Here is a 12,021-nt window from a genome sequence, read left to right as displayed (position 1 = left end):
AAGACACCAGTGAATATAAGAAGTTACACACAAAAAAAATTAGAATACTAGGCTAGAATAAAAACAGCGGTAATACATGAGATGAAATAATCAAAAAACATTATATCTATTCCAAACGACTGGTCAATAATTCTGTCATTGGAATAGCAGGAATAGTGCACATGATAAACATCAAAGACACCTTAAAACACTGGCATATAAGGCTACACAGAGTCTAATTAGGCTAATACTTATAGAAACGGTTTTATATCAAATTCCTCATTTAAACCATTAGGAGACATGGTGTTGAGGAAATAGATTCAGAAAGTTTCGCGCTGGAGTTTTCTTTCTAGATCACCTCCCCTCGGATGCTTCCCTACTTTCTCCACCCCAATATATCTGAGGGCGCTGACACTGTGGTTAGCCTGTTTAAAGTGTGCGGCCACTGGATTACGTTCACCACCCCTTTCTGATGTTGCTTCTATGTTCGCTGATCCTGGTGCGTAAACCACATGGGCAGCGAATAAGGTAAACGACATGTGTCGTGCTGCAGGTAATGGCTCCATATATGGCTATATTAGCTTACGGCCAGTGTGTGGATGATTGAACTGTTTGCATTTGTGTGTGTAAGTGCACTGTGTACAGCCACCACATTTATAATTAGCCTACCATCAGGCACAGTCATAAAATCATGGGAGAGCGTAGGCCTATATCTGCTTTAACCAGACTGTATCTCAGGTTAGCGGGGCGTTTAAAAACTAGTCTGGGAGCACCAGTAAAAATTGTATTTAATTTGGGGTCTGACTCAACAATGTAACGTTTCTTAATAGTGACCCAAGTGGAGAGTATTTTGTACAGCACAAGGGACTCACCATATTAGTGGTTTTATTTTTAGCCTTGGACTGAAGACTTTAAGCCTGCGTCATATGATCAAACCTGCCCCTGGCCGCACTCACCCATTCCTTTTTATGCCCCCGGTTTAAAAATCTGTTAGATAAATCAGTGGCTTGTGTAAGATAGGAGGAGTCCTGGCTGCAGATCCTGCAGACCATAAATCAATTTATAAGGATAATAACCAAATCCACACTTACTTGTTCCGCAAGCCCACGGACCGCAACACTATGCTTAGGGGTGACAGCTACCCACAAGCTCTTAAAAAAAGTTTACCGATCAGTCAGTTGCAGGATGTGTTTTGGATGTGCGCACAACCCTTCTTCTTTGTCTAAAAAACTGATTGTAGACATTATCAAATTAGACTTAATGGCAGTACCGCAGGTGTACCTAAAAAGTGGCCACTGAGTGCATCAGCTGCTTAAACTTAAGAACTTCAAAATAAATAAATAAATATAAAAAAATGAACTAAATAAAAAACAAAAAAACATATCCGTGTTGAAATCAGGAGGAGAACTACTTATCCTTACCTCTGAGCAGCTGGTGCCTGCAATGAGCAGTCCACAGAGGTTGCATTGAATTTACATTGTGATGCGTTCAGGCTCTATTCAGTAAAAATCTCCATTGGGTATTGGGTGAAGGTGAATTATAACGTCCTCATGATGTGTTCAGTGCCATCTTGTAAAATGTAGCATTTGGAGAGAAACTTGAATAAAGACAGCTGTTTGAGGGAGAAATTTGTTGATGATTTCACAGCACTTTAAAATAGATTTTAGAGAGGGAATTATGACATATCATATATAATAAAAGGCTTTTTGCTTATATTAATGAAATATGGTTTTCATGTGAGAGAAGTTTATGTTAAAGGTTGCTTTATAAATGTGTATTATTGAATCTGTGCTCATTCAAGGGTAGTGTAATGATAACAATAATAATTAAAACTGTTTGTTTTTTCTTTTATTTCTTTTATAGTGTAGATTTCTGTCTTTCCCTGGCACAAAAGAAGCATAAATGATGAAAAAAAAAACAACACATATAAAATCATTGATATCAGCTATTGGTGATATATATATATATATATATATATATATATATATATATATATATATATATATATATATTATTATTATTATTATTATGACATATAATTTTTTTATTAGGTTCAATAAAATAAAACAGAAGAAGACAAAAAAATAAATAAATTAAAAAGTGATACACACATCACCAGAAGACAAAATATTTACATTCATGTTACGAGGCTGTGCTATAGTGCTGTAGTCAGTTCAGTGTGGTCAGTGTAACCAAGTCCAGTCCAGAGGGGTCCACAGTGTCCATGACGGGTTGCCTGAAATTGTTATTTCAAACAGTGCTATCAGTATCTGCCAAAATCAGTGCATCCGATATAAAAGTGTCTTTGAGACTTTAAATCTCGTTTTCAAGAGTGATGTGGCCGAGAGGGCAGCACAAACATTGTTACATCAATGAACACAAGCAGACGACTGAAACAGTCACACACCACAAGAGATGTAAGACAAGCTTCAAGATAGCTGTTAGGAAAAAAGTTGCCTTCTCAACTGAAAAGAGTGAAGAAAGGGAAGAATAACAGATATATCCTTCAATGGGAACTAACTGCATATCTCTGTTGCGTGAGCACAAGATCAACAGAGCATTGTTGCTTTTTTGTTTCCTTGGACAAGATCCATGTTCCTGAGAAATATTACGAAATAGTCATGTAAATAATAGGTATAACTGTTAAAAGGGTGAGGGCTTGACAGGTAAATTTCCTAACTACATAGAAAAGGTAAGGATACTCAGAAGCTTTTGGTGGGCCTGGCCAATGACAGCTCACACAGGTCAATAAAGTCCTCAGCTGAGATCCTCAGAGATACCTCTGCTTGCAGGTCCCACAGTACCAGACACTCTTGAGACCACAAGAAAGTAAGTCACAGGAAATAAGATGAAGAGGGAGAAAGTTGTAGTGCAGGCTAGAATAATATTATATTCAATACACTCTGCTGACTGACTAATCTGTGTGTGTTGTGTTTAATATCATTAGATTGTTTTTATACTGCAAATAAAGTATTCGTGTTAAAATTACTGTTCCACTTGGTCCGTCGTGCAATTGGAAAAAAGACCTCTCCAAATCAAGCTCCTGCACTGAATTTCAACCCAAGCCCTCCCCTGCCTCTGATCTAAACATATTAAAAGCATTAAATGAGTAAAATCATATAGTGGTGGCAGTTTGATTTATACTGTCAGTCTTACATACTCTGACTGCAGGGTTTTACTGAGGCCTAATTCTGAGTGTGTCCAAAATCCATTATTTCCTTGTAAAGTTAGACTGTAGGCTGTGACTGAGGTCATGTTAAGCTGTAACATTTCCTCTGTCATATCTCCTAAAGCAACTGGGTTTTTGTTTTTGCTTCATAGCTGGATTATTTCAATAAGTATCTGATTTCAGCTGTGATTGTATTAAAATTTGTCTCAGTTCTGTAAAGTGATCATTTGTGTGGATATGTCTAAAGGGCGAAGTGCCACTCTGCTGCATCTACACAGTGACAGAACAGGAAGAGGGAAGAGGTTTGAGGAGTGGCACATTGCTTTCAACAAATACCTTGGCTCTGCTCTCTTGAGTTATCAGCAGAGAGCTCATAGCTATCCTTACCTCCTCCATCATGCCATGCTACAATTGCATGAGAGTTTGTCCCTGAAGGTGTGAAGCAATCCAAGGCCTGTACAGTGAGACACCAGCTAACTGGATGTTACTGGCAGATCAGAATCTGAGGCGATGCTTCCCATCTGAGATCGCCTCTACTAACATCAGACCAGACATTGTGCTTTGGTCCTTCTCACTGCACCTCTTATACATCACTGAGCTCACTGTGTCCTGGGAGGGTGCTGTGGAGGAGGCCTACGAACACAAGAGCCTTAAGTACGCTGAGCTGGCAGTCAACTGCTATCAAGGCTTTGTGTTGTGGGCCCATCATTTAAACACCAGTGAAGGAGCGTACCCACCTGATGACTCCAGTGAAGCTTTTACCCTCCCTGAAACCCCCCTCCCAAACATGGCTCCAATTATCACTCATAATCATAAGTATGTGCAAGAGCAAAGGAATTGACCAGTTAAACTCCACCTGGATTAAAGTTAGGTATGTTTTGCTCCTGTTTGTTTCTTGTCTTTTCTCACCTCATCAAAATTAAGGTAGTAGAGGGAGGTAGAGTGTACGGCCCAGGGGAGAGTCTCTCCTTGACTATGCCTTCCCTATGCTCCTTCTTACTTTTCTATCCATCTAGCCTTAAACCTTTGGCTCCTACTCAAAAACCCCCAGACGGCACTATCACTCCCACTCATAGTCTCAAGTACGTGCATCAAGGGATTGTAACATCTAGTCTAAACTGAATTAAGCAAAATGAGAGAGCACAAGCAGAGCTTAGTTTACGTAGCCTACGTACGTACAAGTGGGAAGCTGAATCAATGCATTTATTGAATATTTAGTCTTTATTAATGTAAACTCATATATAATGACAGGTGAAGAGAATCATTGTGCCCATCAGGGGCGGTGCCAGACATTGTAGACATCCAGGGCTTAAGCCCAGTCTAACAAGGGGGGTCCGGGGGCATGCTACCCTGGGAGAAAATTTTGAAAAACAACCCCTTAAATGGTGGCCTCAGGCGCCTTTTAAGGGAATTATAATGGCAAAATTTAGACTTAAAATATGAGACTGACCTACAATAGATTAGTTACTGTATAATCAACCTGCTGCCCCTTGCCGTGAATCATCTTCCTCCTCTGCCCTGACTTCCCCTGACTCATCTGTGTGTCAAAGTGAATGCAGTGCATTGTTTATAATATAATATAATATCTAACATCTCATACCAAATATCAGCTTTAATGGAAAGGTGGAAAACATTCTGCCCTCATTCAACCTGTTATTGTGCACAATGGACTAGGTTTAATTATTACAACGTATTAACAATGCATTGGTTAGCAGTATGTTTACTAACCAATGCTGCCCCTGAGACCTGGTCCCGGATAAGCGGATGAAAATAGATAGATGGATGGATTATTCAAGTGTGAAAGGCAAAGAGGCTTGCGCTGCAAAGGCTGAACAAAGACAAAAAGCCTGTGTGAACAACATCATCACATCAAATAATAGCCTATAGAGGGGCACTCAGAGGATGCAGATCTCGGTGAAGGCCAATTCAAGCACAACCAAAAATGTCTGGATGTTTCCAAAACTTGTTTTCAAAACTGGGCTCTGAGAATCATGTCAAAAGATTGTACCTATAGCTGAAGCCTCATCATCTCAGCTGTGCATTTATTATGTGCTGCTAAACTGGAAATATTTATTTTTTCTTAACATCTCTTGTAGAGTTTATTGCAGACTGTAGTAAAGATTTTTCTTTTTTTTAATCCTTAGCCACACCTGAAAGGAGTACTTCACCCGCAAAATGACTTGTTTATCAATTACTCACCAGGTATTACCTTGAGATGGTGAAGAAACATTCTCACTGGCCTCCACGACCAACAGAGAATCCAAAAAGGTGAACATTCCTCATGAATTAAGGTACACAGGGATCACATTTAACAATGGTAAAACTGTATGAAAACACTCCGTTTACAAACTCTCGCACAACTCGTGCAGTATAATCCAAGACTCATTTATACAGTCGTAGCTCAGCACTTCCCAAACACATGCATCATCACTAAATATGTACTATATCTAACATTTATTTTGCTGAAATAACAGGGGAATATAATCCTGGCAGGTACAAAATCAGTATTGCCAAATAATGTGTCCACTCTATAACTTTGTCTTTGGAGACCTACAAGTCAAATGCTCGTTGCTCATTTTGGACTGTTTTGATGGAACAGTGTGAATTAATTAACTACACTTATAATTTCTATGCATGTAATATCAACCTGGTCTGGAGGGAGGACGTATACCACTGCTGAATAATGTATACACATTGTAGCTTTATTTCTGAAGATAAATTAAATGTAGTTATCAGCACAATTTTTTTGGTCCATTTTTGGCTTATAGGGAAACCACGTAGGATGATCAGTTTGTAAACACACTCGCCAGCAAAAGTGAAAGTAAAAGCCAACCCTATAGTCACTCTATACACTCAGAACATACAGTACAGAGGGATGCAAGAGTTTTGGCACCCCTGGTCAGAATTTTGTTGACTGTGAATAGTTAAGTAAGTAGAAGATGAACTAATTTCCAAAAGGTATGAGGTTAAATGACAAATTTCTTCAATATTTCAAGCAAGAATGTTTTTTGGATGTCAGTCCTACAGTTTCAAAATAACAAAAGGAAAAAATCTGAAGTAAGTTTGGGCACTCTGCATGGACAGTACTTAGTAGTGCTCCTTTGGCAGGTATCACAGCTTCTAAGAACTTTTTGTAACCAGCGAAGGGTCTTTCATTTCTTGTTTTTTGGGGGATTTTCTCCAAACATACCTTTGCTCACTGCATCAGAAAGTTCTATTTTCACTTCATCAGTCCACAGGACATGTTTCCAAAAAGTGTCAGGCTTGCTTTGAAATTTGCCAGCTTTGAAATTTGCATCAGGTGGCCTTTGCTAAGGATGACTGTGAACAAGGCAGAGCCCTAACAAGCCAATCATGGTCTGACACAATGTTAAAAGTTGTCTGAGAACTCAAATGTCTTTGGGTGGCCAAACTTTTGCATGGTGCTCCTTTCATTTTTTTTCACTCCAAAATTATACAAAACAAAAATAATACACTGATCTATGGGGTGCCGTTTGTAAAGTGTCTCATGCTGAAAATAACATCAACATTTTGCCACATTTAGCTTCAAACAATGTTTAAAAAAGTGTTGTGATTTTTTTAACGTCACCTTTTACCACATTTACAGCAATATTTGTTAACTTAGAAATATATTAAATAGTTAAATCTAAATATTAAATGTGGCATCTAAATGTTAAATGTTAAATATAAATATAAATATAAATATAAATATAAATGTTAAATCTAAATGCTAAATATAAATATAAATATAAATGTTAAATCTAAATGTTAGCCTAGTTAGCGGTGTCTGTAATGACTCATTAACTCTTAAACGGTCCGTGAAAAAAATATTTTTGTCCAGCGGATGTCTTAGTTACATGATTGAGCTAGCAAAGCAGTTTTGTGTTGCGATGTGTGGTATTTATTCAGTTTTGGGAAATCACGATGTCTAGAAAGCATCAGTGGCTGCAGCAGCAGCAAAGCTAATATCAGGACGTCATCTTTTAAAAGCCTCCCGTTGTCGGATACGACATGAAACTACTCCAGTTAGCTCAATCATGTTGTACCTAAGACATCCGTTGGAAAAAATATTTTTTTCACGGACCATTTAGAGTTAATGAGTCATTACAGACACCGCTAACGGGGCTAACAGCTAACGGTTAGCCCCGCTAATCTACGAAAACCATGTTATTAATTTCAGAACATGATAGTAATGTTTGTTCAATCATTGTGTTTATAGACTTTACAAACACCAGATTAGTCTAAACGGTGATATAGTGACGTGAAATATGTGAGATATTCATATATATATGTAGCTAAACTCTGCTGATTTTCTACCCAGAAGTATTTGTAAACAACATGGTGATTCCTTCCGAAGGGACACTAACAACTCAAAGTACACATCAAATAAAATTTCTCCAAACATGTTTCTTGTTATTTTAGGTAGTTATTATCACGCTTATGTATGTTCAAGTGTCCATTTCCCCCGATAAGTTGGTTTTAATTCGTTATTTGATTCTATAAACACAGTCTGACCATCTCGAGCGTTTATTTTGGTACTTTCGGTGACCGGCAGTGTGAATTTGCATATTAGCTAAATATTTAGTTTCAGCCAGAACATTTAGATTTAACATTTAACATTTATATTTAGATTTAGCATTTAGATTTAACATTTAGATTTAGATTTAGATTTAATATTTAGATTTAACATTTATATTTATATTTAGCATTTAGATTTAACATTTAGATTTAGATTTAGATTTAGTATTTAGATTTAGATTTAGCATTTAACATTTAGGTGCCACATTTAATATTTAGATTTAACTATTTAATATATTTCTAAGTTAACAAATATTGCTGTAAATGTGGTAAAAGGTGACGTTAAAAAATTCACAACACTTTTTTAAAACATTGTTTGAAGCTAAATGTGGCAAAATGTTGATGTTATTTTCACCGTGAGACACTTTACAAACGGCACCCCATACTGATCTTGCTTAAAATGTTGAAGGATGTTTTTCATCTTTAACCTTGTGCCTCGTGGAGATCAGTTCATCTTCTACTCACTTAACTTCACAGTAAACAACATTTTGACCAGAGGTTGCCAAACTTTTGCATGCCACTGTAGGTCAATTATATATACTTCATAATGACAATAAGTCATTAGGCACAGTTTACTTCTAAAGTGTTACAATCATAACTCATAATAATACTTTTCCCTAGTAATTTATTATAAGATGCCCTGCGTATTCATTGACAAACTAAGGAGCCTTCATATCCTCCTGAGACCCTGTGTCCTCATATGAGGACATTACATTTTGGGTTTACTTGACCTTATACTTCATTCTACTTAACTTAGACCCGTTGTCCTCATTTGTGGACACTTTTTGTGCCATCTAGTGGCAGTAAGAGCACAAAACACTAATCCATGTAAAAACAAGATGGCAGCCATCTCTGCCAAGTCAATCTGCAGCCAATCCCAAAAGTGGACAAAGTACAAAACCTGATCACATTTAATGGTTTAAAGTTGTTTCTTTATGATTAATTTATGATTTATATGGCACCAATTTTAGCAACAGTAAAAAGCTAAAACACGGATGATTAGGAAGTACTGGTTTGAAGACACTGGGACTTCATTATCTTTGACAATGTTTAGTTTTTCATACTTATCGGGTCCTACTGATCGAAAATAGCTTGGGGGAGTTCGGGTCTCAGGAGGATATGTGAATTATGATCTAAAACTGCATTTTCACCACATTAAAATCAACCAGGCTGTATAGAAATCACAGATCAATATAAAATGATCACATGCAGTAGCTTCCTTCCACCTATAGTAGCAGTTAAAACAGAGCATGCGTTTTTCCCTTTCTCACTTTTGTTAATATGAAGCTGAATTCGGCCAACAGCTGAGGAGGTCACACCTTCTGATATTCAAATGGCCACACTATTTTCTACCACAGCTGGATCCATGTATGTGTATGGCACCTCCAGACTCATGTTTCTGATGTTGATGTTTGCACTTAACGCTTGAAGCTCTCCTTGAAAAGCCTTCACCAGTTTGCAGGGAATATCCTCACAGTGATGGTCCTCTGGGTACTGGCCAAGAGGGACCTGATGAAGTCAATAATATATTAAAAAGAAAACATTTTTTACCACAAGCATTTGAATGTTTATCAAACATAAACTATTGGCAATATAGTGCACAGTTATAGGAAGAGAGCAGGAAATATTTCAGTGGCTCAAAGAGGGTGTTTTGCTCTATTGACATATTAACCTTCATTCCACAACTTGAACATTAATGTAATTTTGTGTAACTTTTCTTTAGGTTGCACTTACAAAGTCAGAGGACTGCTGGCTGAGTAGCCACATGACGGCCATTCCATTAGCTGTTGTGCTCACGTTAGGTAATGTGTCCATCAAAGTGGCCTCGCTTGTTTTTCCCTTTGTGGTTGGTGGAGGAAGTTGCAGGGAGATGGGAGTGTTGGGCATCCAGCCGCCATAGTCATACTGCAGTGAATGAATGGTTAACAGATAACTGAGTATTAGTTTTTGAAGCCATGCCATATCAGTCTGTTTGTCAGTCAATCCACCACTTTTGATCCACCCTGAAATCTCTCTGTCCCCTCTGCTCGCCTCGTCACCATGGGGGGCCGAGCAATCAGCCGCTCGGCTCCCCAGTTTTGGAACTCCCTCCCCCCTGACCTCCGCAACACGGACGCCTTACCCTTCTTTAAAACCAGACTGAAAACCCATCTGTTCAAACTCTCATACTCCGTCTGATCTTTGCACTGTCCATTGTATTTTATTGTTTGTTTTTATCCCTGTTTTTATGCACTTCTGTACTTTTGTAAGGTGACCTTGAGTGCCATGAAAGGCGCCCTTAAATAAAATGTATTATTATTATTATTATTATTATTATAAATTTGTACTGTAAGGAAAACTTTGTACAGACATTCATGGAGGATGAATCCTAATGATTTTTCCTGTAGCACCATTTTTTTTTGTTTTTCACAGAAATTACTTGACATCTTTCTGCTTGATCACCATGAAATTTGTTTCAGACATTCATGTTGACCTCAGGATGAACTGTGATAACCTCAGTGATCCTCTGACCTTTTATTCAGCACCATCATCAGATCAGTTTTTTATTAATTCAACACTTTTGTTTATGACCAGATACCTGCAAAACGAACTGTAGCTGTACTTTGTGTTTTGTGCTACTTAGCAAATGTTCAAATGTTAAAATGTTAAACTAAGATTGTGATCTTAGTGTTTGTTACGCGGTACATGAAAAGGCTTCACCTGTCCACCGTTCACAGCTGAGTGTTGTCCTGTGCAAGTGAAGATCACCATGGTGACAAACTTGACCAACTCATCCACAGTGTTAAAGCTCTGTGGAATTCCTGAGAATTAGAGGAAATAAACTGCATCACTTAAAGACATCTAGACGATTGAATTAAAGTTTAATTCATGTTTGCATTATATGAATATATGGTACATTAATGTGCATATCTCTCATCATTAACATTGAGCTCTTCTTTACAGCCCACCTGTGCCTGCTTGAGAAAGGAATCCATATTCAAAAATGTCTGAAATCCACCTCTGCAGTGCAGAGTCTTGCTGGACGTCTTCGTCATTCTTGTAGTAGACAGTGAGCATTCCCTTCACAAACCTTTGAGAAGTGTTGATAATTAAAAAAAAAAAAAAGTAAAATACATTCCTAATTCAATTATGTATTTTTTGCACACTGTAAGATACTAGACAATTTAATGGCCGTCTTTTTAGAACAATCAGTTCTGTTCTGTTTTTTTTAAGAATTTGGAGCAATATTCGACACGGTGCATCATACAGCTTTAAAGGTAAAGTTTGACATTTTCATTAACGTGCCAAGTTGCTTTCTTGCGAGAGTTATATGAGAAGATCGACACATCTTTTATATTTGATATGTAATATCGTCTATAGTTTGGCCCATGTCCATTTATGGCCTATACTGCAGCCAGCCACCAGGGGGAGCTTGAGATGTTTTGCCTTCACCAACTGTCATACCATTCATCTTTACACACAGTCCATGGTTTAACACAGGCATGTCCAAAGTCTGGCCCGGGGGCCAGTTGTGGCCCGCAGACCAATTTTAATCAGTCCTCAGCTTGACTTTCAAAATATACCATATGTGGCCCTTTACACAATAATGGTTAATCAAGCAAGATCACTTCCCATTTTTACCTTTCACCTCACATATAGGAGTATCATACAATTTGTAGACAGGCATCACGTAATAATAGTCCATTAAAAGATAAAAATCAGTTGGCCCCCAGGTATTTTCACGTTGTTTTATCTGGCCCCCATTCAAAAATGTTTGGACACCCCTGGTTTAACACAATATAGTTCAACAAAACCCCAAACAACTGCCTCCAAAATGATGAGGAAGTCGACTCAAACTTGAGACTCAAAAGCCTCAGGACAGTGACAACACTGTTTAGTAGCTGCTAGATTATGGACAGAAAACCCTACACGTGTTGCAGCTTTTTAGAAAGACTGACAAAAGAAATCATTTTTGAGAAAACTGGGTTACATGAATAAAAGCTCGCGAATAGGGAGGGCTTCAGTGAGGATTGGAGCGCTCGTACTTTCCTATACCTGGAAAACATGTTGTGTATGATGACTTATTTAAACAGCAAATTGCCTTTGCATAAATAACATGTATCCCCAATATTGACTGCCACTCTGCACAGTACATAAATTATGTGACTTCAGTTTACAGTATACTGTTAAAAAACAGCCTTTAAGTTAAGTGTATGTCATGTCAGAGCAGACAGAAATTACAGTCATCCCCTGATCAGTAGTGGAAAAATCAGTCTGGGCTCTTTCTATAGGATAGCCTAGCCAGACATCATTAA

General features: G+C 37.9%; 1 protein-coding gene across 2 annotated transcripts in view; it reads right to left on the bottom strand.

The window, feature by feature from the left end:
- LOC117254834 (polyunsaturated fatty acid lipoxygenase ALOX15B-like) overlaps positions 1-12,021 on the bottom strand; it is a 108,287-nt gene that overhangs the window by 87,125 nt on the left and 9,141 nt on the right. The window contains exons 12-15 of one of the 2 annotated variants that reach the window (XM_078166246.1): positions 10,675-10,796; positions 10,427-10,527; positions 9,461-9,631; positions 8,145-9,235 (exon numbers count right to left, since the gene is read on the bottom strand). The exons of the other annotated variant lie outside the window; for it this stretch is intronic. Of the exons in view, the coding sequence (XP_078022372.1) occupies positions 9,056-9,235; positions 9,461-9,631; positions 10,427-10,527; positions 10,675-10,796 (574 nt within the window). The 3' untranslated portion in view covers positions 8,145-9,055. Of the gene's footprint in view, positions 1-8,144; positions 9,236-9,460; positions 9,632-10,426; positions 10,528-10,674; positions 10,797-12,021 lie in introns of those variants that run through there. 2 annotated transcript variants of the gene reach the window in all.

This window comes from Epinephelus lanceolatus, chromosome 3 (assembly GCF_041903045.1).
Source record: "Epinephelus lanceolatus isolate andai-2023 chromosome 3, ASM4190304v1, whole genome shotgun sequence".
Classification (NCBI taxonomy): domain Eukaryota; kingdom Metazoa; phylum Chordata; class Actinopteri; order Perciformes; family Serranidae; genus Epinephelus; species Epinephelus lanceolatus.
Note: the sequence above shows the minus strand (reverse complement) of the source record. Positions and strands in the feature narration are given on the sequence as shown.